The sequence below is a fragment of the Elephas maximus genome, chromosome 12 (assembly GCF_024166365.1).
Source record: "Elephas maximus indicus isolate mEleMax1 chromosome 12, mEleMax1 primary haplotype, whole genome shotgun sequence".
Classification (NCBI taxonomy): domain Eukaryota; kingdom Metazoa; phylum Chordata; class Mammalia; order Proboscidea; family Elephantidae; genus Elephas; species Elephas maximus.
This window is the reverse complement of record NC_064830.1, coordinates 44,794,996-44,822,338: the sequence shown is the minus strand read 5'-3', so window position 1 is coordinate 44,822,338 and position 27,343 is coordinate 44,794,996. Positions and strand designations below refer to the sequence as shown.

General features: G+C 44.0%; 1 protein-coding gene across 1 annotated transcript in view; it reads left to right on the top strand.

Annotated features, from left to right (window-relative positions):
- CIB4 (calcium and integrin binding family member 4) overlaps positions 1 to 27,343 on the top strand; it is a 76,550-nt gene that overhangs the window by 27,244 nt on the left and 21,963 nt on the right. Inside the window, exon 4 of the mRNA XM_049904007.1 lies at positions 24,586 to 24,727. Coding sequence (XP_049759964.1) covers positions 24,586 to 24,727 — 142 coding nt within the window. The remainder of the gene's footprint in view (positions 1 to 24,585; positions 24,728 to 27,343) is intronic.

Below are 27,343 nucleotides of genomic sequence, written 5' to 3'. Positions count from 1 at the left end.
CTCCGGGGTATGTAAGGATTTGAGGGGATATATGTCCCAATCTTCCCTAAGGAGGTGCACATACATCATCTCATTTGCTTCTCCCAACGTGCCTGTTAGTGAAGCCATGAAAGGATAATTGGCCCCATTGGACAGGTGAGGTAACTGAGGCTCAGGGCAATGAAGGGGATTGTCCAGGTGGCAGAGCCAGGCAGTGATGCGGCCCTGACTGGGCATGGTGTTGGGCGCTATTCCGCTAGGCCTCTCTGCCGCTGGGAAAGCTGTTCTCGTATCTGAGGTGAGACGTGAATCCAGGCTTCCTTCCAGAGCTGGAGCCTCCTCTTTCGCTTCTGCAGATGACACTGATGGGATTATTTTTAAAGTATTGCTCGTGCCCGAATTCCCCAGCTGCGCCAAGGGAACAGGCAGCAGAGGGCCTATGGGAGGGGGAGTAGGGACATGTTTGTCCAGCACCTCGGTCACAGTCCTGCGCTCACAGAGTACAAGATAAACAAACCCCATCTCAGCTTTTCAAGAGTCCTGGTCCCAAGGGCCCTTCTCAGCCTGCTGGCTTGAGGCTTTATTCCACTCATGTCTTTTCTGATAACTTCATTTGTGCCCCCAGAGACCTTAGACTTGCTTAAAAATAGAAAAATAAACAATATTGTTCCTGAATTGCTCCCCCCCATCCCTAACGAGGTGCTGGCCAGGCTGGCCAGGGCTTTGTTCCCAGGGTTTTCGCCCCTATGCAGCCTTGGGCCTGCTGCTGCCTCCACTGGGACAAGACGCCCTGCCCTGCAGCTTCAAAGGGCTTCCCAGTGGCCTGAGTGTCAGCCCTGGGGGGAACGTGGGTGCCGCCTGCCTGGCACTGTCAGCCATCACTGCGCCACATGGCTAGGGTACAGGGACACAGTCACCCAGATGCAGAGGGGCAAGCCAGGCCCTGCACAGGCCCAACTGTGGAGGGACTTGCCAGACCCCTTCTGTGTGCTAGGCACTGGGTGAAGTCCCAGGACGCAGCCCCTCAAGTTTCCCATGTTCTTGGCTTTGCGGTGGAAAGTCCTAGGCTGCAGTTTGCACGTGACCTCAGGGAGAAGAGCTGGCAGGGCAGCTTTGGATCAGGGATGGGTTCTTTCTCTGCAGAAGCAGCTCCCTGTCTGGTGAGCTGTTCCTAGTTTCTGTCTTCTGGGCAGACGGCCTCCTGGGTTACAGAGGATCATCTGGGAGGGGAGGCTGTCCCACAGGGCCAGGCAGTTGGTGGTGGCCCCATCTCCCTCAACTCCCACCTCCTTGGAGAGTCCTCTGGGCCACCAGGGACCCACCTGAGAAGAGAGGGCAGCCAAGGACTGCAAACCTAAGCATGCAAACTGAGAGAGTAGGAAAGCAGTGCAAGGGGGCAACCGTGCTCTTAAGACCCTGGAGAATTATTGGCAAAAGTGCTCAGTAATTGCGCCCTATCAACCATTGGCTACTTTAAGGAAAGGTGTAGACATTGACGGATCATGAGATGCAGCTGAGCCTTCTTCCCCTGAGCTTCCGCTCTTACTGATCACTGCATAGGTGTTGTTAGCTGCCGTCAAGTTGGATGCCTTCATGTTGGCCTCCGATTCATTTTGACCTCATGCACGATGGAACGAAATGCTGCCCAGCCCTGCGCCATCCCCATGATAGGTTGTGGATCGAACTGTTGTGACCCACGCGGTATTCTTTGGCTGATTTTCCAAAGCAGATGGCCAGGCCTTTCCTAGTCTGTCTTAGTCTAGAAGCTTTGCTAAAACCTCTTTAGCGTCATAGCCACACAGGAGCCCCCACCGACAGAGTGGGGGTGGTTGCACATGAGGTGCATTGGTTGGGAATATTGGCCCAGTCTCCTGTGTAGACGGTGAGGTTCTCTCACTGAACCATCACAGTCAGTCCCTACAGGAGGAGAGCATCCATACCACTCACCCCTGACTGAGTCTGGAAGCCAAGGGCCCAGCTCTGCCTGGGGCCCAGCCACTGCCCCTGCAAAGAGTCAAGCAAAAGGCAGAGGAGAAACGCGGCTGCCTGCAGCTACCTCTGAAGGAAATTTGTTTGCTTAGACAATCGTCCCCGGAGCACACTTTCTTTTTTAACTTGCTTTTTATTTATTGTTAAAATAGTATGTCAGCTTTAAAATACATTTTTTAAAAAGTAATTCATTAGTACCCCATCACCTAACATAAGTTTTCATTTGCCTTCTTTTCCCCAGGCACACTTCATTTTACATCACTGTGGACAAATGTAGACACAATATTATTTCGTGCTTTTTTCCAGCAGGCATAAATGTTTTTCTGTGTTGCTACGTAGTCTGTGTAATTATCATTTTAGTGGTTGCATAATTGCATTGAGCTCTGATTTACTAAACCATCCCGTCATTGCTGGACATTAACATTGTTCCCAGGGTTTTTTTTAATTTTATTTTTTGCTACTATAAATAATTTTGCAATAAACATCCTCATGTATTCTTTTCTTCAACTTTTGAGTTTTCTTTTCTTGGTTTAGATTTCCAGGTTCTCCTTGGAGGCATTACATAAATAGGGCAGTCCACCCTGGGAATTTGAACTATGCAATCGTTAAGATGATGATTATACTGTGGAAACCTTATGGGGCATTGCTACTCTGTCCTGTAGGGTCACTATGAGTTGGAATCAACTCGACGGCAATGGGTTTGGTTTTTTTGGTTTTATGTAGCAACATGGAAAAACATTTATGCCTTATGGAGGAAAAAGCACAAAATAAAAAGCACGGGCTTTTCAATGTCCTTAATCTAAGATCCCTGGGTGGTGCAAACGGTTGACACCCAACTACTAACCTAAGGGCTGGCAGTTCGAACCTCCCTGATGAGGCCATGGAAGAAAGGCCTGGCAATCTGCTTCTGTAAGACTACAGCCAAGGAAACCTTATGAAGCAGTTCTTCTCTGAAACATACGGGGTCACTGTGAGTGGTAATCAACTCGATGGCAGAAGGCTTGGTTTTTGGAATCCAAGTCAGTGATCAAAGAAAGAGCCCTATGACACATCACTGGAGACCTTTCTCCAGGCTGACTTAATGCATAAATGTCACTTTGCATGTGGTTTTTCAATAAGCAGCTATGCATGTGTTGTTATCCAATCCATTTTTTCCAGTCCTGGTTGCATAGTGGTTAACAGCTACGTCTGTTGACCAAAAGGTCGGCAGTTTGAATCCATCAGCCACTCCTTGGAAACCTTATAGGGCAGTTCTACTCTGTCCTACAGGGTCCCTATGAGTTGAAATTGACTCGACTGCAATGAGTTTGGTTTTCGGTATGAGGATACTGTGCAAGAACTTCCCAGGGTGCGCAGGGCTGACAGAGGCCACCCACTGCTAGCACTGCACCTCGAGGCTGCATCAGCTCTAGAGGCCCCTCCTGCACTCTGGGCACACACTCCAGCCCCGCCCCAGTCTACTCCACCTGCACGGCTGTTCAGCTGATACCATACTGGAAGAGAGATGCTGTGGACCAAAGTGCAGAATTCACGTCATTCCCGCGACTGCTCATTGGCTCAGCTGGTCACCCCATTGAATGCAGAGACTTGCAAGACGGTTTTCACTGCTCACCTGGGTCCTACCTTGAGCTGGCACCAGCACCAGGGTCCTCAGCTCTCAGTGTAGCTCTGCCTGCTGGCCCAGGGACCTGACACCTACATGTGGATCCTTTCCATCTTGATGCAGGTCTGCCTAGTATGTGGGAAGAGCTCAGGTTTGGGGATCAGACAGACCTGGGATGAAACTCCTGGTTTTCCTCTTGCTGTTAGGTGCTGCCACGTTGGTTCCAACTCGTAGCAACCCTGTGTACAACAGAACGAAACACCGTCCAGTCCTGCGCCATGCACACAACTGTTGCTATGTTTGAGCCCATTGTTGCAGCCACTGTGTCAGTCCATCTCATTGAGGGTCTTCCTCTTTTTCACTGACCCTCTACAGGGTCCTCTTATATTTGGCTACATGACTTAATCTCTCTGCTCCTTTGTTTTCTTAATCTATAAAATGGACCCCCATGTGTCTGTCAGTTTGTCATACTGTGGGGACTTGTGTGTTGCTGTGATGCTGGAAGCTATGCCACCGGTATTCAGATACCAGCAGGGTCACTCATGGAGGACAGGTTTCAGCTGAGCTTCCAGACTAAGACAGACTAGGAAGAAGGACCCGGCAGTCTACTTCTGAAAAGCATTAGCCAGTGAAAACCTTATGAATAGCAGGAGAACATTGTCTGATATAGTGCTGGAAGATGAGCCCCCTAGGTTGGAAGGCACTCAAAAGATGACTGGGGAAGACCTGCCTCCTCAAAGTAGAGTTGACCTTAATGACGTGGATGGAGTAAAGCTTTCGGGACCTTCATTTGCTGATGTGGCATGACTCAAAATGAGAAGAAACAGCTGCAAACATCCGTTAATAATCGGAACCTGGAATGTACGGAGTATGAATCTAGGAAAATTGGAAACAGTCAAAAATGAAATGGAATGCATAAACATCGATATCCTAGGCATTAGTGAGCTGAAATGGACTGGTATTGGCCATTTTGAATCAGACAATCATATAGCCTACTATACTGGGAATGACAACTCAAAGAGGAATGGTGTTGCATTCATCGTCAAAAAGAACGTTTCAAAATCTATCTTGAAGTACAATGCTGTCAGTGATAGGATAATATTCATACGCCTACAAGGAAGACCAGTTAATACGACTATTATTCAAATTTACACACCAACCACTAGGGCCAAAGATGAAGAAATAGAAGATTTTTATCAGCTGCTGCAGTCTGAAATTGATTGAACATGCAATCAAGATGCATTGATAATTACTGGCGATTGGAATGCAAAAGTTGGAAACAAAGAAGAAGGATCAGTAGTTGGAAACTGTGGCCTTGGTGATAGAAACAATGCTGGAGATCAAAAGATAGAATTTTGCAAGACCAACGACTTCTTCATTGCAAATACCTTCTTTCACCAAAACAAACGGCTACTATACACATGGACCTTGCCAGATGGAACACACGGAAATCAAATTGACTACATCTGTGGAAAGAGAGGATGGAAAAGCTCAATACCATCAGTCAGAACAAGTCCAGGGGCCAACTGTGGAACAGACCATCAATTGCTCATATGCAAGTTCAAGCTGAAACTGAAGAAAATCAGAGCAAGTCCACGAGAGCCAAAATAAGACCTTGAGTATATCCCTCCTGAATTTAGAGACCATCTCAGGAAGAGATTTGATGCATTGAACACTAGTGACCGAAGACCAGATGAGTTGTGGAATGACATCAAGGACATCAACCATGAAGAAAGCAAGAGGTCACTGAAAAGACAGGAAAGAAAGAAAAGACCAAGGTGGATGTCAGAGGAGACTCTGAAACTTGCTCTTGAGTGTCGAGCAGCTAAAGCAAAAGGAAGACTTGACGAAGAAAAAAACTGAACAGAAGATTTCAAAGGGCCTCTCGAGAAGACAAAATAAAGTATTATAATGACATGTGCAAAGAGCTGGAGGTGGAAACCAAAAGGGAAGAACACGCTCGGTGTTTCTCAAGCTGAAAGAACTGAAGAAAAAATTCAAGCCTCGAGTTGCAATAGTGAAGGATTCCATGGGGAAAATATTAAACGACGCAGGAAGCATCAAAAGAAGATGGAAGGAATATACACAGTCATTATACCAAAAAGAATTAGTCGATATTCAACCATTTCAAGAGGTGGCATATGATCAGGAACCGATGGTACTGAAGGAAGAAGTCCAAGGTGCTCTGAAGGCATTGGCGAAAAACAAGGCTCAAGGAATCAATGGACTATCAATTGTGATGTCTCAACAAACAGATGCAGCGCTGGAGGTGCTCACTCGTCTATGCCAAGAAACATGGAAGACAGCTTCCTGGCCAACTGACTAGAAGAGATCCATTTTTATGCCTATTCCCAAGAAAGGTGATCCAACCAAATGTGGAAATTATAGAACAATATCATTAATATCACACGCAATCAAAATTCTGCTGAAGATCATTCAAAAACGGCTGCAGCAGTATTTCGACAGGGAACTGCCAGAAATTCAGGCCCATTTCAGAAGAGGACATGGAACCAGGGATATCATTGCTGATGTCAGATGGATCCTGGCTAAAAGCAGAGAATACCAGGAGGATGTCTACCTGTGTTTTATTGACTATGCAAAAGCATTTGACTGTGTGGATCATAACAAACTATGGATAACACTGTGAAGAATGGGAATTCCAGAACACTTAACTGTGCTCATGAGGAACCTTTACATAGATCAAGGGGCAGTTGTTGGGACAGAACAAGGGAATACTGATTGGTTTAAAGTCAGGAAAGGTGTGCATCAGGGTTGTATTCTTTCACCATACCTATTCAATCTGTATGGTGAGGAAATAATCCGAGAAGCTGGACTATATGAAGAAGAATGGGGCATCAGGATTGGAGGAAGACTCATTAACAACCTGTGTTATGCAGATGACACAACCTTGCTTGCTGAAAGTGAAGAGGACTTGAAGCACTTACTGATGAAGATCAAAGACCACAGCCTTCAGTATGGATTACATCTCAACATAAAGAAAACAAAAATCCTCACAACTGGACCAATGAGCAACAGCATGATAAACGGAGAAAAGATTGAAGTTGTCAAGGATTTCATTTTACTTGGATCCACATTCAACAGCCATGCAAGCAGCAGTCAAGAAATCAAAAGACGCATCGCACTGAACAAATCTGCTGCAAAGGACCTCTTCAAAGTGTTGAAGAGCAAAGATGTCATCTTGAAGACTAAGGTGGGCCTGACCCAAGCCATGGTATTTTCAATCACATCATATGCATGTGAAAGCTGGACAATGAATAAGGAAGACCAAAGAAGAATTGATGCCTTTGAATTGTGGTGTTGGTGAAGAAAATTGAATAGCCCATGGACTGCCAAAAGAACAAACAAATCTGTCTTGGAAGAAGTGCAGCCAGAATGCTCCTTAGAAGCAAGGATGGCGAGACTGCGTCTTACATATTTTGGATGTGTTGTCAGGAGGGATGAGTCCCTGGAGAAGGACATCATGCTTGGCAGAGTACAGGGTCAGCGGAAAAGAGGAAGACCCTCAATGAGGTGGATTGACACAGTGGCTGCAACAATGAGCTCAAGCATAACAACGATTGTAAGGATGGTGCAGGACCGGGCAGTGTTTCGTTCTGTTGTGCATAGGGTGGCTATGAGTTGGAACCGACCCGACGGCACCTAACAACAACAACAATATAAAATGGACACACCTGTATCTACCATCTGGGTTGTTGTAAGAAATAAATGTAATAATATGTGTGAGTGTGGCTGACACAGCACCTAATACACATTAAGTGTTTGATAAGTATCAATTTCTTTCCCTCCTTTCTGTCCCCTTGGGGACCTAGGGAAAGTATGAATAGGTGTGGTGCCTAGAGGTACTGGGCCCAGAGTAGGTGCTTAGCAAATGCCTGGGTAATGATGAATCATGGGTGGATGGCTGGGCCAAGGGTGGGGTCTGCTGCCAGCCCTGAACAGTCAAGTGTAGCCTGCTGGGGTTGGGGCAATGTGTCCAGGAAGAAGGCAAAAGAGAAGAATAGGAGGTTTGAAAAACCCAGTTATCCAGCTTGTCAGGGACTGAAACAACAAAGTACCTGTGAGTTGCTTAGGTTTGGATTTTCTGGTGTTTCAGAGGCCACACCTAAGATTCACTGGGTATCAGAGAGAGAGTACCAGCTGTCAGTGATGGAGGGCTGTACTGTGAGCCCGACTCAGTTTATATCAGTTGATTCAAAAAGAAGGGCAAAGTAAAAGAACTGTTCTCACTTAGATGTTGATAAAAGAGAAATTGTGTCTTGATCCGAAAATATACATCCTATGGAGTTCTCAGTGGGAACATGGTTCCCAGGGTACCCTGGGGCAGTGTCCCCAAAGAGCTGTGAGGACCTCTGACTGGTTACAAACAGGAAGGCCACTTGTAAACAACAAGCAGGAACCAGAGGGTCAGGGTAAAGAGTGGCCCTGCCCCTTGAGGCCAAGCCCAGCCTGCTCTCATGAGAAGCAGGGCAGGCAACTTTCTGAGCAGTTTTCTAAGCTGTCAGGTGCCCTGTCTGGTGTTGTCGTGACCTCATCACGTTTGTAACCATCTTCTGCTTTGTACTAACTGCCTTTAAAGTTCAGGGACAGATTGTGTTTTAAGGGGTTTTTATATTGGCTCTTTAGAGCTCTGTTTGCATTTTCCATGAAAAAAAAATGTATAAACTGTTGTTAGGTTACTGGCCGGAGCTATAAGAGTTGACTCTACCCGCAACAGCATTAAAATAGAGAAAACAATCCTACTGCAATATTAAACAAAAAAAGTTGCCCGTTGTGTTGATTCCAACTCCCGCAACCCCATGTGTGTCAGAGTAGAACTGTGCTCCATGAGTCTTCAGTGGCTGATTTTTCAAAAGTAGATCACCAAGGTGCCTCTGGGTGGACTTGAAACTCCAACCTTTTGGTTAGCAGCTGAATGTGTTAACTGTTTGCACCACCAGGGTCTAGCAGAGCCCTAATGCCTTCTGGGAGTCCTCCTGCCCTGAAAATCCAAGATGAAATTGCTGTGAACCACCTTCCCTCCAATTCTGCAGCCTTCGAGAGCACAGAGCCCTCCCCCATTCTCTTATCCTTTTTTTGAGGCGGGGGGGAGGTATAGTAAGGAAAGGGAAGAGGGGCTCCTATGTTTTCCTGATCCCTTCTGCCTGCATCTCCTGCATGTGTGAGTCATGTCACATTTACCCGAACTAAGCATTCAGCCTCTTCATGATGTTCCACAAAAAAGTCCACTCATGCCAAGCACTGAATGAATTTTTGTAGGCATTTCTGAAGGTTGGAGGGGGGCGAGGTGGGTCCCGGGAATGGTCCCCTCTTGGACCCTTTGTATCCATCACCTCTTCTCCTCTCCCTTTTCCCATCTGTCCTCCCCACCCTCTACCTCCTGGAGCACCTCTGGGGCCCCGACTCTCCTTCCTCCACTGGGCAGAGCAGCACCTCCCTAGCCCGGCTCATCAGAGCAGAGTGGTAGTCCCACTCGCACCACCCACCCTCCTCAGAAGCCAATTACTTTGGGTTGTCGATGCCAATTTTGTTCTCATTATATAGTAATTTGATCAAATGGCAAAGCTATACAATAGAACTAGAGAGTCATCCTTCAATGATAGCAGTTTATTTGGTGATTAGGGAGAAGTGGTTTTCATCAGGAGGGATGGGGCAGTGAATGGAAACACTTCCTAAATAAATCTGGCAGAAATTGGAAGAGGGAAGACAGTTAGAGGACAAGTTTGTAGCAGGGGTTTGAACCAGTTCATTTCAACTCTACCCTCTGCTAAGAATTTGCATTCCCACCCCCAGAAATACTGAACCAGAATCTACATTTTAACAAGATCCCCAGGTGATTCTTACGGATCCCTAGGTGATAGTTATGTATACATAAGAGTCTTGTTAAAACGTAGATTCTGATTCAGTATATCTGGGGTGGAAATGCAAATTCTCAGCAGGGGGCCAAACTGAAAGGAGCTCTGTAGAAGAGAGAGTTGTCACAGGTGGAATTAACTGTGAGCAATGAGAGAGGACAGAAGGAGAGGTGAGAAGAGTGTGGACCACTCTTGGGTTGGGGGCGGCCAACTCAGCAGAGCGGGGCATAGGGGTTTGGAGAGCTGGAGCGCAGAGTAGGAGGCTTTGTGAGGTGTCTGCATGCAAAAAATGTTTCAGGTTGGTCGTCTGCATTCTGGCAAGAATTTGCAAAATGGAAGGGATAATTCCGCCATTTTACAGATGCAAAAACACAGAGAGGCTCAGCAATCTGCTCAAGGTCACACAGTTTGTTGCTATGTTTGTCACCCAGTAACTTAAGTATTTCTAATGTATCGTGAGACATTGTAGAATTTATCTCAAGCTGTTAAAAATGGTAATGTACACATGTAAATAAACATTTTATCTACCATACGGATAAGTTTTGTTTTGCCTGTAATAGATATTTTTAAACAAGTGAAGAGACAACTGGTCTTTTTGTTTCCTTTTCTTTTTTGTCTTATTTGCTTACATAAGTTGCACTATTGAAAAATTGAGAATGTATAAATCTGGTCAAAAGCTCCAAGATACCAAATCTTGTAGACACTAAATGAAGAGTTATTACACATTTTTTAAGAGTTGGTCTGACTCCAGAGCCTCTGCTCCTCCCACTCCCGCAATACCATGCCAAGCCCCTGGGGCCTGCAGCGTCCTGAGCGCCACCTGGCAGAGGGTGCCAGGGCAGATGGCTCCTTCTGGAAGGTTCCTCAGGGCAGTAGCAGGTCTCTGTGGGCCTGGGATCTGGGGAGAGGCTGGCCTAGTGGGTCTGAGCCAGGTTCCGGGCCACGTGGCCCCATAGCTGTTTAATAATATTTAACATTTTTACAGCCTTTCTCCCGTATTTGTTCCATTAGCAGCCTGCCTCCAGCTGCCGGCAGGACACATCCTCAGCCAGTCCCCGCCAGCCCATCTGTCACTAGGAGACAGCTCTCATACGGGCCTCTCTGTTTTTAGACTTCAGGAAGGCTGAATGTCTAAAACATACAGACTGTTTCTTATAAACAGCTGGCAGGAAGAATGCACAGGTGCCTGGCTGACAGAGGGAGTGTATTCACCTAAGTGAATTTCTCACCCAGGCTCACCGTCCCAGCTCCCCTGAAATTGCGGGGTTCCCTCTGCCTGGGGAGGATCCACACAGAGCAGTCTGGGGCTTAAAGAGGCTTCAGCGTCCAGTTAAACCCCACTGTTGCCCTCCTCTCCTTACTGTTTTTATCCATCCGGGTGAGACCAGGGCAGCCTGGGAAGTGAGGAGCAGCTGGAGGCACACAGGAAGAATGTTGTGTCCCTCCTCCCCTGCCCTCAGTGTCTCCCGGAGCCCCTCCCCATCTGGCTGGACTGCTGCTCTCATCTCTGCCCTCCGGCTGCCCCGGGTTCCTCTTCCTGGGCCCTTTGTCAGTCCCACCTCCCAGCACACACCATCCTGCTCTGGCTCTTTTGTCATCACACTTTGCTTGTACTTGATTAGACACTTCTAATCTGCTTGTTTTTGAAGGGTGCCAAGGCTGAGCCCCGTTGACAGCAGAGATGGCATCTCTATCATTTTGGCTCTGGGACCTAGTTCAGTGCCTGGCACACAGTAACTCACCCTTATACATTTGCTACAAGGACTTAGGGCATCCTGGGTGGTGCAAACCATTAATGCACTTGACTGCTAACCAAAAGGTTGGAGGTTTGAGTCTACCCACAGGCACCTCAGAAGAAAGGCCTGGCAATTTACTTCCAAAAACTCCGCCCTTGCAAACTGTGGAGCACAGTTCTTCTGTGACACACATGGGGTCACCATGAGTCAGGGTCAACTTGACGGCAGCTCGTTTAACAAGGACTTGCAGTTCAGATTATGAACTGTGTTTCTTTCATCCCCAGCCGAGGGAGCCACATCTTCCATCCCTGACGGCTTGTTCTAGGAGCAATGCCAGCTGGCCGGGGCATGGCAATCAGGGTAATGCCTCAAACCCTGCATGATCTGTGGATGGGAATAAGATTCTGAAAAATTTTTCCTCAAAAAAAAAAAATTAAATACCTGATGGAATCAAGAGTAGCACTGTAGAAAAAGCATTGGACTGGGACTTTGAGTTCAGGCTGAGACACTAGCTGACCTTCATTTGGCAGGTCACTTTCCTTTTCCAGCCTTTAGTTTCTTCTCTTTGTAAAACAGAGTGGTAGTATCTGTCTTGCCACCTGCCTGAGTGATAGGAGTGGCATAACCCAAAGCCATGCACACAGTAGGTGCTCACTCGTGGTGGCGTGTGAACTGACTGAACCACTCCAACCCAACACTGCCACCTTCTGGTAGAGTCACTTTAGTGCTGAAGGGTGACTTCCGTTCAGACCTAGAACTCCAAACTTCTTCTGGGCAATGAGGTTGAAAGAAGAGTAGCCTTCCGTCCAGGGGCATCTATAGCAGAGCAAACAGAGCCACAAGGCTTCTGACGGTGCTTGGGGACAGGTAGGAACCAGGAAGGACTGAGCTACATAGAGGAAAGAAAGAATGTTGAGGTGGGGGGAGGAGGGGCAACAGGATGGAGGAGAAAGGCCAAGGCTAAACCACGGGCTCTGGTCTCTTGAGTTTCCCGCACAAGCATTACCCAGTGCAGTGCCTTCTACCCTAAGCTCTTGCCTGAGGGCTCGCTAGGACAAGCCTAAGATTTTCTTCTAGAGGTTTTAGTAGAATGATCTGTCCGTGGACGGCCTGCAGCCAGGGAAAAGAGGGCAAAGAGAACCATGTGCTAACTCCAACAGACCTAATTCTTCAGACAATTAAAATTAGGAATGGAAGGGCTGCAGGGATGGCAGGTTCTGAGAATCCTCTGTTGACACCAATTCAGATCTAGCTACCAGTTAGGAACACAGCCAGTGCCAAGCCCCTCCCCTGTTTTACTATTGTTGCATCTTGAAATCAGCCTGCGAAGTGAACATTATTACCCCATTTTATAGGTTCACTCTCTCAAGCATTCCTATTCCAAAAACATGGATGGGGCATTAACTCTGTGGGAGGAGCTATGCTAGGTGCGAAACCCAGAGACCTAATAATATTGTCCCCAAGAAAATAGTGGGATAGTGAAATGGTTTTCAAACTGTGTTCCAGGGTACCCTATAGGGTTCCAGGGGGAATAAGGGAGAAGCCAACACATCAGGACTCTGACCTTTCTTTCCCTCTTCATCCAGAGCAAATTCTGCCTTTGTAGATGTTACTTTAACATATTGGTGTTGCATAAGCTTTTAGAAACCCTTGTGAAAGGCCCCTCGAACTTGGAGAACAAATAGTCACACCCTTTTCATTTTTCCAATTACTTTTATCCAACACCACAGACTTTCAAAGCAAGAAGCCCAGTATCTCCCCCTTGAGCTTCTGTCTCCCTTAAATATTCCCAGAACCCCAGAGGCTTAGCTAGTTCAAAGAAAGTCTCAGTTCTTTCCCACGAGGCAAGGCAGCCTGGGAGTGTGGCTAGTCATCTACTGCTTATTTTCTTGATGCCACATGAGTTTTTGTAGCAGTAAGACCCCCTACTACACCCTATCCTGCATAGGCTCCAGGGGCTCTTTGGGAAAAGACAATCCCCCTCATTTGTTCTCAATTCAGCCCAGCAGCTCCATCCACCTGTGAGTTCCAAACCACTGCTGACAAGCTCTATCATTTCCTCCTGGGCACTCACTTCCCAGGGTACAAGAAGCCCAGGAGCACAGGGTAGAATGGGCTCCACTATCCACCAGCTGATAGACCTGGAATTCTGGGCTCTCTCTTTTCCCTCATGGGTAAAGGACCTTGTTCTTTTTTCCATTTAAATACATTTTTAAGACCTTTCTTCTTTTCTAATACAAGCACTTAATGCTGTTAATGTCCTCATATACATTGGTTTTTTTTCAGAATACAAATTTCAGTATGTTGTGTTTTCATTTTCATTCAGCTCAAAATATTTTCTAATCTCCTATGTGATTTATTTGACTTCAGGGATTTTCAAGATGTCTTTTTATTATTAATTTCTAATTTAATTTTTGTATGACTTAAATGCTCTTACATTTATTGAGACTTGTTTTATAATCCAGAATATGGTCTACCTAGGTAAATGTTTCATGGCACCTGAAAACAATGTGTATCTTCCATGTTGGGTGAAGTTTTCTGTAGCATATGAGTTGGGTTGGTTGACAGCCTATTCAAGTCTTTTATATCCTTAATATTTTTGCCTACTTGCTCTGTCAATTATTGATACAGGGATGTTGAAATCTCCAACTGTAACAGTGGATTTGTGTTTTCAAAAATGATATTAAAATGAGAAAAAAGGTCTCATACTTACATGATTACCATTTCTGTTGTTCTTCACTACTTTGTATAGATTGAAGTTCCCTTCTGATATTATTTTCCTTCTGATTAAAGGCCTTCAATAATTGTTACAGCTCTGGTCTTATGCTGATGAATTCTTTCAGCTTTTGTTTGTCAAAAAAAAAAAAAAAAAGTATTTTGCCTTCATGGTTGAAAGCTATTTTGCTGGGTATAAAATTAAGGATGCTAGCCCTCCCTCTTTTTTTTTTTTTTTTTCTTTCAGAGAGTTAAAGATATTTGCTCCATTGTCTTCTGGCTTGCTTAGTTTTTGATGAGAAACCTAGTGTTATTTTTATCTTTCTTCCCCTGTAAGTATGTGTTTTTTACTCTCTTCTGTTTGCTTTTAAGATTTTTCTGGCTTTAATCCAGCACCACAGGGCTTCTTTAGCTTCTTCCCCTTGATTACTTGTAATTTCTTTCTATGACATTGAGAAACCTGGCTCCTATTCTCTACTGTTTATTTACCTATTTCTTAAAACCTACTATACACATAGTTTCAGAATTGCTAGCCCATACCCCTGTGAGAAATAAATTTACCAACTAGATCACAGTGTTTATTTATATTTATTTTTTCTTTAGATTTAACAGTATCCAGTCAAAATGCTATTTTCCAAAGTTACTTGGTCATATTGGTCAGTTCCTCTTTTCCCTACCCCTTTCAGCGAGGTTCTGGCATATGTTTATGAAACAGTTTCGTTTGTCACTGGCTGCATTTCATCCTGGGCTTCCTAGCACCCTGCGTGTTTGTTTGTTTGTTTTAATTTGTATCCAGTAAAGTTCACTCTTTGTGGTGTGTAGTTCTGTGGGTTTTGAGAAATGCATGGAGGCACAGACCCATAGTACCATCATACAGAACAGTTCCATCCCCCTAAAAATTTCCTTGTGTGGCTCCTTTGTAGACAGCTCCTTCTTCCCCCAACAGTGGGTAATCACTGATCAGTTTTCTGTCCCAGAATGTCATGTAAATGGACTCATACAATATGTAGCCTTTTGAGTCTGGCTTCTTTCACTTAGAAAAATGCATTTAAGATTCATCCAGGTTGTTGCATGAAGCAATAGTCTGTTTCTTTTTAATGCTGAGCAGTATTCCATTGTATGGAGGCACCAGTATTTGTTTATCTATTCATCTGTTTAAGTACATCCTGGTTATTGTGGCTTGCCTTTTTACTCTCTTAACAATGTCTTTTGAACAGCATAAAAACAAAATAAAACAAAAACCAGTCACTCTTGAGTCAGTTCTGACTAAGCGCTGCCCCATGTGTGTCAGAGTGTAACTATGCTCCATAGGGTTTTCAATGGCTGATTTTTCAGAAATAGCTCACCAGATCCTTCTTCTGAGGCACCTCTGTGTGGACTTGAACTTCCAACCTTTGGGTTAGCACCCAATCATTAACAGCTTGTACCACCCAAGCACTCCTTCAACAGCATAAGTTTTTAATTTTAATGTAGTACAGCTTATGATTTTTTTTTTCCTTTACGGTTATGCTTTTTGCATATTGTTAATGAATTTTTGCCCTGAGATCATGAAGATATTCCCCTATGTTTTCTTCTAAAAGTTTTGTTATTAGTCCTCCACATTAGATCTATGATCTATCTGGGATTGATTTTGTGTATGATGTGAGGTAGGAAAGTGTCCCTGGGTGGTGCAAACAGTTTGTGCTTGACTACTAACATAAAGGTTGAGGGTTCAAATCCACCTGCCAATCTGCTTTCATAAAGATTACAGCCAAGAAAACCCTATGTAGCTCAGTTCTACTCTGTAACACATGGGGTCATCATGAGTCAAATAGACTCTATGGTAACAGGGTTTTGTTTTTATGAGGTAGGAATCAAGATTCATTTTCCCCCTCGTATTTTTTTTTATACATATACGCTAAATCCAACACCATTTACTGAAAAGGTCCTCTTCTGCTCACTGCATTACAGTGTTATCTTTATCATGACTCAAGTGGCCATATATGTGCAGTTCTGTTTCTGGAATCGCTATTATGTCCATTGACCTGTTCGTCTATCCTTGCATCAGTACCACACCGTATTAATTACCAAAGCTTTAGCATAGATCTTGATATCTGTTAGTACAAGTCTTTTAGCCTTCTTTGTCTTCTTTAGGATTGCCATGGCTACTCTTGGCCCTTTGCATTTCTGCATACATGTTAGAATCAGCTTGTTAATTTCCATAAAAACATCTGCTCAAAGGCTTTAATTACAATTTCATTAACTCTATGGATCACTTTGGGAATAATCATACATCTTAAATAATATTGAGCTGTCAAATCCATGAATATGAATCTCTTCTACACCCTTCTCCCAGGACATGGGGGTCTGCTCACCTACCGTGCGCAAGCAGCACCTCTGCTCCAGGTGACCCAGGGCCTCCACTCCAGACCCAGAAGGGGGCTGGCCTTTTGTGCACCCATCCCAGCAGACACCACTGCCCAGTCTCTTCCTTGACTGACGCTCCTTTAAATCTGTTTAAAATATTTAAACAGGTAAACGTTAAGCATATTATTTTAATAAGAATCGGTGGCAGATATAATGAACAAAAATATCGTTCCAAAACAACAAACACTAAGCATTAAGAACATTTGATTAGCAATGAGAAATTTTAAATGAAATAATACCATTTGATCTTTTTTTTTTTAAAAGGAGATTTTTAATTGAAATACACCAATGATGCCATCATTGAGTCAGTAGTGTATTTTTGTGTGGGTTTTTTCCAGCAACTGTATAAAACTCTTTTTGACTATGCTCTAGTTGGAGAAATGTTGAGGAGATATTTTTAAGCTAAGTCCAAATATTTCTCCTTTTTCATCTTCAAATCAAATCTCTTGTTCAATAACTTTGAGAAGATCTTTTAAAAAAACACCATTTTTTGGCAAGAGCTGCAGTCTTTTTATTGTCAACAAACTGTAGTCTCTGCTTCCAAAAAAAACCTCTAGCATTTGGGGTTTATTTTCATCTTCTTCAGTTTCATGGTGCATAGATGGAGATTGCACTACTGAGTTACCTGTGTAAATTTCTGTAGTGACATGTTTATATCCCCCCTGTTCAGAGCGCCTTCAAGCTAGGTACATGTTAGTCTTGAAATGGAAGCCCTGCTTCGTCAACTGTCATTTTCTTCTTCCTCCTGAGGATTGAAGACTTCTAAATGAGCACGAAATTTAATGCAGAACATAAATCTCTGGTTAAATCTCAAAATGTAAATGGTTCAGATTTCAGGCTGTAAAAATTACAGCAACAAAAAACTGGAAGACAGAAAATTGAAACTGTGATCACTAATGAGACTTGTTCCTTTCCTGCCCCTTCCCAGCTGCTCTTCTGTCTGCCCTGGGGCTGGGCTGGACCCCAAGGACACAGGCTCAGCTGGCACTTAGCACTGGTGGAGAGCAGGGAGAGGCACTGAGGTAGCACCTCCTGGGCCCTGAGAAATGCTCCCCCCAGCACGATCATTGCCCCCTTTGTGGGGCTGCATGTATGCTAAACTACATCTTGTTATCAGGGGAGCTCTTTGCCCTGGGGGATCCCTCTGGGAAGTGACCAGGCAGGGAACCTGAGGGAGAAGGAAGCTGCCCATTGTTGGAACAGAGACAGGCCTGGGACACTTTCCTGGCAGGTGCCCAGTCTAGACCTCACAGAGAACTGGACCACTAACCTTGGCTTCCACGGTTCAGACACAGCTCTGGTGACCTGGCAATACCTCTGCAGTCCAACGTGTGCCTTACTATCCCTTCAAGAATGTCCCCTGCTCTGCACTCTCATTCCTCAACCCTCCCGAAGCCTTGATTTCTCATGGCTCCATGTTGGCTTCCACTTCTCCACCTTTGGCTCCTACCGACCTCGTCTGTGCATGTCCCGCTCAGAGCTCTCCCACACAGAGTCTCCGCCGACTGGCCACAGAGTTCTCACAGGCCTTCAGGGGCCAGTGGCTTGATATCTGGACAGTCCCGCTTCTTTGACTTCAGTCTAGGCTCAGTTTTTGCACTGTGTGTGTGTTTTTTTTTTTTTTTTTTAATTGAAGTGGAATTTTAAGAGGGGCCCACTTTCAAGGTTTTTGACATTTTAATTATCACAGGCTTTGCTCCATCACCACCTTCCTCCTTGACATTTACTTGGCACAGTGGAAGCAGGGCCAGGCAGACTCAAGGGACCAGGGTCCCAGGCCTGGTTCTACCTTTGCCTGCTGAGTGACCTTGGGTGAGTTGCTCCCCTCCCCTTAGGTGTTCTTCCACATCCATGATCCAAGAGAGTTAGTCTAGGTCAAAGATCTCCAGAACGTTTTTGATCATGCGTCCTCAGCAATAAGAAAAATGTTGAGCATGTACCAAAAAATATGTGTATATTCATTTATAAACTTTGTATTTTATTTACTACCTTTGCTAATATGATTACCCAGATTCAATTCCCAGCCAACGCACCTCATGCCTCTGTCAGTGGTGGCTTGCATGTTGCTATGATGCTGAACAGATTTCAGTGGGGCTTTCAGACTAAGATGGACTAGGAAGAAAGTCCTGGCAATGTACTTCTGAAAACCAGCCAGTGAAAACCCTATAGATCACAACAGGTCCAATCTACAACCAGTCATGGAGATGGCACAGGACTGGTTAGCATTTCATTCTGTTTTGCATGGGGCCACCATGAATTTGGGCTGACTCGATGGCAGTTAAGAGCAACAATATGATATAAAACACGCACACACACACAAAAAAATTAAAGAATGAGCTAAGGATTACACTACATAAACTAGCTTTTTAAATTTCCCTTTATTTTATACGACAATGTTTCTTCGTCTCGCTATTTTATTATTTGTATACAATTACAAGCAATATTGCAAGGAAAAGCAATGCAATTAAATATACCTCATTATTATTTGACATCTTGCTTTAACACTTTGAGATACAGTGATTCAGAGGCCTGGTTCTCGTTTACTTTCCTTTTAATGGCTGTCATAGCTGATCCAAGGAGGAGAATGTATTAAATCATGGCACTCACGTTCAATCCCAGCCACCAATTAAAGGCTTTTTGTTGAAATTAATCCAATTAATGTCCATCTTCCCTTATGTCAGTCAGTGGCTCTTACAAGCTAATTGGAAATCACTGCCTTTTTACATTTTTGACAAATGGACTCAAAAGCTACTGACACTCTTCCTTTGGATGATTTTAAAAGAAGTTAGAAAAATCTGTTTCTAATGTTTTTTTGGTGTGTGGATAAAGGCGCTTTTATAAGTGACACCATATATTTTCAACAACAAAAATCCCGTTTTCAAAATATCCTCTCCAAAGCATGACCTGCTTTGGGAAAGCTGGTACTTTATCACCCATTGTTAAAATGAGTTGTCTTTGCCTTGAGGAGCCAAATGAATTTGAGTTCATCTTTTGGTGAATATCTGCTAGGCAGCAAACTACCAGCAGCCACCTGTCATCATAAAAAGGTTAGCAAAATTGGAACACTTGTCTTTTTGTAAAAGAAAAACCTGTCTTCTTCAGGTTTGATGGCTCTTTTAAGTATTTGCTGAGAGAGATCTTTCAAACTTCCATGTGATTCAAAAGTTTTCATGGCCACTCCCCATCTTGTTACCAAGCATTGTGTAAGTTTTACTAGAAATGAACCAACCACATCAACGCATCCTGTAGCACTCTGTGTACTTCTGGATTTAGCTTCTTGATTCCAATGGGCTGTAGGGAGTTATTCAGTCAATTAGTTTCCCATGAGCTGCATTTCCCCACCCTCACCCTCCCTTTTCATCACGGAACAGCCTTTCCATCAACAGTCACGCTCAGACAGCTTTTCCCATAACTGGTGTCATTATTAAAGAAGCTATTTACTGTTCAGTCTATCCTACCTCCTTCCTTTAGGGGCTCAGAGAAATGTGGCTCTTCATGTATTTCATTATTGAAACAGAATTTGGAAAACCGTATTAGGAATGTCTGTACTTATATTCAACAATTTCGCAACTTGAGAAGTCCCTAGGTGGAGTAGAGGGTTAAGTACTATACTAGCCCAAAGGTTGGGAGTTCGAGCCCACCCAGAGGCACCTCTGAAGACAGGCCTGGAGATCTACTTCTGAAAGGTCACAGCCTTGAACACCCTATGGAGCATTTCTACTCTGCACACATGGGGTTTCCATGAGTCAGAATCAACTCAACCACAGCGAACAACAACAAATTTAACAACTATTTATTCAACTATTTAGCAAACCTTCAGTGTGAAATCTGTTCTAATGCTTGTTTCCCTGCATCTTCAATGATATTTTCTCTGCATCTTCCAACAGTATCTGTGGTCGCCATGTTGTGTTCCATGTTCTATTCTTGCTACCATGTCAACTGTCCTCATCCCAATCTATATAAATCAAGATGTGTGTACGTGTGTGTAAGCATCAGTCATGTGATATCAGTCTGAAAAAGAAAACAAAAACAAAATTACTTGCCATCTAGTCGATTCTGACTCATGGTGACCCCGTGTGTGTCAGAGTGAAAGTGTGCTCCATAGGGTTTTCAACAGCTGTACTTTTAGACGTATATTGCCAGGCCTTTCTACCGAGGCACTTCTGGGTGGACTAGAGCATTTGCACCACCCAGGTACTCCAATATCAGCATAAGGGGGAATGTTATGACTTCCTGGCAACCACCTCCTCCCTGTCACTGCCAGCAAAGCCAGGTAATGGGGAGGGTCCCAGAAAAGGAAGGACTAGTATCTCATGGATATGTGCTCAGGTAGTCAGCTTGTGGATCCACCCTGCCCCTGTCTGAGCACAGGAAAGGAGAACTGAAGCAGAGGCTTCTCGTATGTATGACTGGATTCTCGTCATTTCTGCCTCATAGAACAGAACTTGTATTTTGAGTAGGAGAGGTATCAGCTCTAACATTTTCTTGTTGTTCACTTGCATTTGCATTATTAGCAATTATAAGCATTATCCTCAATTGTGGTTTTCTTGCAGGAATCTTGTTAAGCCAGTATCCATTTGTGAGAGTTAATTTAGTTGAAACTAGGTAATGTAATCTGCAAAGCCACTTAGCTGGGTACATGTGACTTGGAACACATCACAAGAGTAACCCTTGTCTGCATTAAGTTGAAGCAGTCAGACCAAGCATTTCTGGGGGGTTTTGAGGTGGAAGGATAGAGAAACAGGCTGAGAAGGGGCTTGTTTGGAGAGTTTCTAGCAAGGCAGCTTGGATTCTCCTGCACCCTGGCCACTCCAGGACTCTTTATTCCAGGACCTCGTAAATCAGGATCTCTGAGAGTGGAAGCTGGGGTTTCCATTTGTAGCAACGGCCTCAGGTGTTTGATTCATATGCTCACCAAAGTTTGAGAACCATGTGGCCACTTGGGATGACACAGATGCTACCCTCCACCTCAAATACGTAGGAGTACTGAATAAAATAAAACCACACATTTTTCTACATAGCTGAGCTCAAAATACATGAAAGAAATCCTCATTGCCAAACACGAAGAGAAAAATCAGGGCCAGAGAGCTAAGCAAGAGCTAAACTGGGGTAGCGCAAAGGAGTAATGGGCAGGGATATATGTGCTTGGGGCTGGGGTTCCAATGCCCAGGAAGGAGGTGATAGGGCTTTGGCCTGCCTGAGGCAGAGGAGCTGGAACTAACCCGTTTGCACAAAGCCTGGAGCCTTGAAGAGACACCTGGCAGGGAAAGGGGGCTTAGAAAAATCACCCAGAGATTTGCTTCAAGCAATCGTTAATTTGGAAGATTGAGGAACTGTTTGCCATTCACACCTGCTGTGTGAATTCTCAGAATCAAGTAGCTTTTTTAGCAGACATTCGTCTAAGGAAAGTGAATTTTGGCTGGGGGTGAGGGAGGTGCCAGGGGTCATTTTGGAACATGGGACAGTAGAACAAAGATGGGATCTGAAGAGGTCTCCCAGGAGGCAGAGCGAGGTAAGAAAAGGCAAGGGCTGGGCCCCTGAGTTACTGGGGAGAAGGACTTCTGGTAGATAGGAATTGATTGTTATGGTTGTTGGGTTCTGTTGAGTTGATTCTGACTCCTAGTGACCCCACATGACAGAGCAGAACTGCCCCATAGGGTTTTCTAGGCTGTGATCTCTGTGGGAGCAGGCCTGCAGGCTTTTTCTCCTGTGGAGCCACTGGATGGGTTTGAACTGCCAACTTTTAGGGTGGCAGCCAAGCACTTAATCATTGTGCCACCAGGGCTCCTTGTGAATGGATTTGGGGCACAGAAACTGGGAGAGGAGGGTGCCAAAAATGAACTTGATACTTAAAAAATTTCCATGCTTGTTCTGGGCAGTTCCTCTTTATTCCTCATGAGATCTTCCCCCACTTCCCTGCCGCAGCCCACCCTACCTGCCCATTCCTGGTGGTGGATGGAGGAATGGTGAGGCAGCCTTAGCGAGCTGGCAGTGAAGAAGCTGCAGTGTTTCCTCAGGGACAAGCCCAGGACCATGACACCAGCACAGATGGGCCTCTCATGCCATAGGACCTTGGAAGACCTAGTGTAGGGGAATCAGACTCTCTAAAAGCACGTGACTCTTACTCATTTAGGATCTAATTTGAGAAATAGTTTGGTGAAAGAATGAAAGTCACTCTGCCGATTATCATATATAGTAGTTGGGTAACAACCAATAGCTACCATTTGTTGAGTGTTATTTATCAGGCACTGTGTAACTTTGGGAAACGCTGGTGGTGTAGTGGTTAAGTGCTACAGCTGCTAACCATAAAGGTTGGCAGTTTGAGTCCACCAGGAGCTCCTTAGAAACTCTATGGGGCAGTTCTACTCTGTCCTATAGGGTCACTATGAGTTGGAATTGACTCGAAAGCAACAGGTTTGTTTTGGTTTGGTTTGGTGTAACTTTGAGGCTCTGATGGTGCAGGGTTAAGTGTTGGCTGCTAACCGAAAGGTCAGCAGTTCGAATCCACCAGCCACTCCTTGGAAACTCTATGGGGCAGTTCTACTCTGTCCCATATAGGGTTGCTATAAGTCAAAATCGACTGGATGGAAGCAGGTTTGGTTTTTCGTTTTGTGCAACTTTAAAGGTCTCCTGTTTAATCTTCATGACATTCCTATCAGGCAGATATAATTATTATCCCACCCTGTATAGTTCGCTGTGAGTCGGAATTGACTCCACGGCAATTATTATTATTTTTTTTAATCTTATAGATTAGAAATCTTAGGCTCTGGGAGATTAATTTGTCTAAGGTCGCTCATTAGTAAACTGTGAAGCCAGGACTCAAACCCTGGTCTGTCTGGCTTCCACATGGATGCGGTGACAGTGCTTAACCCTGGAGGGTGGATTACAAACACTTTTACCCTGTTTCTCATTTTTTTTTTTTTTTTGTATTTTACAAGTTTTCTACATAAAATGGAGGAAAATAATAGCCATATAAAATAATAACACGATTTAAAAAAAGGAGCCTTGGATAAATGTCTGTCAACAGATAAATTGATAAACAAAATGTGGTACATACATACAATGGATTGCTATTCAGCCGTAAAGAGAAATAAAGTCCTGATGTATGAAGCAACATAGATGAATCTTGAAAACGTCATGCTGAGTGAAATTAAAAAAAAGAAAAAAACCAAACCCAGTGCTGTCAAGTCGATTCCGACTCATAGCAACCCTATAGGACAGAGTAGAACTGCCCCCATAGAGTTTCCAAGGAGCACCTGGCAGATTCGAACTGCCGACCCTTTGGTTAGCAGCTGTAACTCTTAACCGCTACGCCACCAGGGTTTCCGAGTAAAATAAATCAATCACAAAAGGACAAATATTGTATGGTTTCACTCACATGACATAACAAGAATAGGCAAATTATAGAGACAATCGGAGCCTGGGTGGTGCAAGCCATTTGTGATTGGCTGCTAACCTAAAGGTTGGCAGTTTGAACCCATCCAGTGGCTCCACAGAAGGAAAGCCTGGCAGACTGCTGCTGCAAAGATTACAGCCAAGAAAGCCCTGTAGAGCCACTCTATTCTGTAACACATGGGGTTGCCATGAGTCAGGGGCCAACTCTGCGGCCTCTAACAAAAACAAAGAATCCAAAGTTGATTAGTGGTTACTGGGGGCAGGAGGGAGGGGAAAGGGGGAGTCATTGTTTAGGAAGTGGTTTCTGTTTACAGCAATGGGAAATTTGGCAATGATTATGGGTGATGGGACCCTGGTGGCACAGTGGTTAAGTGTTTGGCTGCTAACAAAAATGTTGGCGGTTCGAATCCACCAGCAGCTCCTTGGAAACCCTGTGGGGAAGTTCTACTCTGCCCTATGGGGTTGCTTTGAGTTGGCATCTACTCAATGGCAACGGGTAAATAGGAATGGCTGTACAATATGATTACTGAAACTGGTATTACTAAATTGTGCACCTGAAAAATGTTGAATTGGCAAATGTTGTGTTATATATTTTTATAACAAGAAAGACGTTAATAATAACCATTAAAAGATGAGCCTTTGGAATGGGAGCATAGCAGCTTGTAGGGCTAGAAGGAAGAGTGGTGTTAATTTAAGCACAGCCCCTCCTCTGTGGTACCTCCCATCACACCTAGCGGCCTGGCTCATTGAACCAGCATCTACTCTGATATTTAGGTTGTTGCTCTTGTGTTTATCTCAAAATAGGATGCAGTTCTTCTGAGGATGACAGAGATCCAGAGAGGTGTGAACTTAACACTGATGGTCTTCTCCCTCCTCCTCCCACCCACAGGTCAACCCCTTCCGAGACCGAATCTGCAGAGTGTTTTCCCACGACGGTGTATTCTCCTTCGAGGATGTGCTGGGCATGGCATCTGTGTTCAGTGAGCAGGCCTGCCCCAGCCTGAAGATTGAGTATGCCTTTCGCATCTATGGTGGGTTCTGTGGGGGACTGAGTGGTGAGCAGGGGGAGGACCCTGGAGTAAATGCCACATCTGGGATCCATCAACACCAGTTGTTGGTGAGATGGTGTTAACTGGGCTTTACTAGGGTGTTTATGGATATGTATTATTGGTGTAGTGGTTAAATGCTATGCCTGTTAACCAAAAGGTTGGCAGTTTGAATTCACCAGGTGCTCCTTGGGAACTCTATGGGGCAGTTCTGCTCTGTCCTAAATGGTCACTATGAGTTGGAATCAACTCAACTGCACTGGGCTTGGTTTTTTTTTTCAGAGAAAGTCTTTTTTAATCTTTATTTTTTAATTGTGAATCATATCACACATTCAGAGGAGGGTATCTAACAAACATGAAATTTTAAATGCAAACACCCCTGTATTCACTACTTACCTTAAAAAAATAGACCATGACCCAAAAATAACCAGTAAGGGAATATTGAGATAATCGCCACCTTGCTTTTCTTTATAGTTTTACAATATGTGCATAAATATCCCTACAGTTTTCTTTTTAATTATGTTTCTCAGGAGTCCTGGTCTTGCAGTGGTTAAGAGCTCGCCTGCTAACCAAAAGGTCGGCAGTGCAAATCCACCAGCCCTTCCTTGGAAACCCTATGTGGCAGTTCTACTCTGTCCTAAAGGGTCACTATGAGTTGGAATCGATTTAGCGGCAATATTATGTTTCTCAAGTACTCTGGAATGAAAAAAAGGTTGAGAATTACTATCTATGCCTCACACTAACCCATCAAAGGATGTTGCTATTTTGTGGTAGTGGTGCGGCCAGGCCACAGAGCAAGGGCTACAGTTATGCTTGTTTGGCAGGGACAGTATTGGATACAAAGAGATCTGAACACTGGCCCCAGCTTAGCCAATAAATGATTGATCAGTCTTGGAAAAGTCATTTCACTTTTTGGGGCCTCAATGTCCTCATATTTAAAATGAGAGAGTTGAAAGAGGCAACCTCTGAGGGCCTATGACATTTTTTGTTCTCTGAACTTGTCTGTAGTGGTCATAACACCCAGCTAAAATTCTGCTCTTCACCAGGCAAATGTCCCCTTACCTCAGCTGCTATGTCTGGAATTCTGAAAAGGAATCAAAAAGAAAGAAACAAAGCCTTCAAATAACCCAACGTGTAAGGCTTTGAGTGCATCGTTACAACTCTGTGGCCCCAAAGTACCTGTACATTTAGGCCTATATTTGCCTCCCTTTCCTGCCAACTCACTCCCTGTTTCCATCTCATTTCTGCCACACCGAAATGGACTTGGGTAGAATGGTGTAGAATGAGTTTTTAAGTCAGATGGATCTGTGAGACTTGTTTTCTTACCTATAAAAGTGGCTTAATTATATTTTTGTAAGTTATATGTCCTCAGGGTTATCCAGTAAGCACAAATGAAATCCCAGATTTTCCTGTATTCTCTTTCTGGGAATGACTGAATAAGCTCCTATCATACCATCCCTCTTGCAGATAGCAACTAGAAACTCAATGAAATTAAAAAATCAACTACCTGACTAGAGAGCTACCAAAAGCAGACAGATTCTAGAGGGAGTTGAAACTTGGACAAAAGAAGTGTCACTGGATAGGTAGCCCTTATTTTTTTATTTTTTAGCTTGAACACAGGCTGCAATGAGTGAACTAGACAGTTTTGGGCAACCATAGCCTTTGGAAAATAAAGACAGGGTCCAAGATAAAAGAGGGCCAGACAGGGAAAGCCCCAATTTTATGTATAAACTATCCCCAAATCTCTGTCTGATCCCTGAAACACTCAATCCTCCATAGCACCCATGTGTAACAAACTCAAAGCTGCTCGGTTTAGGAAAAAAAGAAAAGAAAAGAACTGATATTTGAGTTGCCAGAACAGGTTAGCAAGATCCTCAAATGACAGGTTTGCAAATTGAGTCCAACTAGTTGCCTGCTAAAATCAAAATTTATAAGCACTCTTTTTGAAGGAATATAACAGGATCCAGGTAGAATCCTGAGTCTCTACAACATAACATTTGCAATTCCCAAGATGCAATCCAATATTATTTCATATACAAAAATAAACACAAACAAGCAAACCTGAAAAAATCAACCCATTCTTAAGAGAGAAGAGAATCAGTGGAGAATTCACTATATATTCTCCTATATTCCAGATACTGGAATTAGCTAAAAAGAAATTTTTACCAGCAGTCCTTGGGTTACAAACATCTGTTTTACATACAACCTGTAGTTACAAACCAATTCCTGTAAAGTCTATTATATTAAAAATTCGAGGTATATACAATAGTTTGCAATAACAAATGGGCAATACTTTGAGATGGGCATCAAAACAGTATTATTATTACTGTATTACTATGTTAAAGATATTTTAGTGCTTCTGGAAGTATTTCTTTAATGATTTTTATGCATGGAAATGTACACTATATACTGCATACTAAGACAAACAGTTGACTGACATTAGGTACAAACCATACCTAACTGTCCTAACTTATGTACAGATTCAACATAAAGACAGACTTAGAAGTGAAACTGGTTCATAATCAGGGGACTGCCTGTATTACATTATAACCATGGTCGATGATGTAAAAGAAAATATGCTTATAATGAATAAAAAGATAG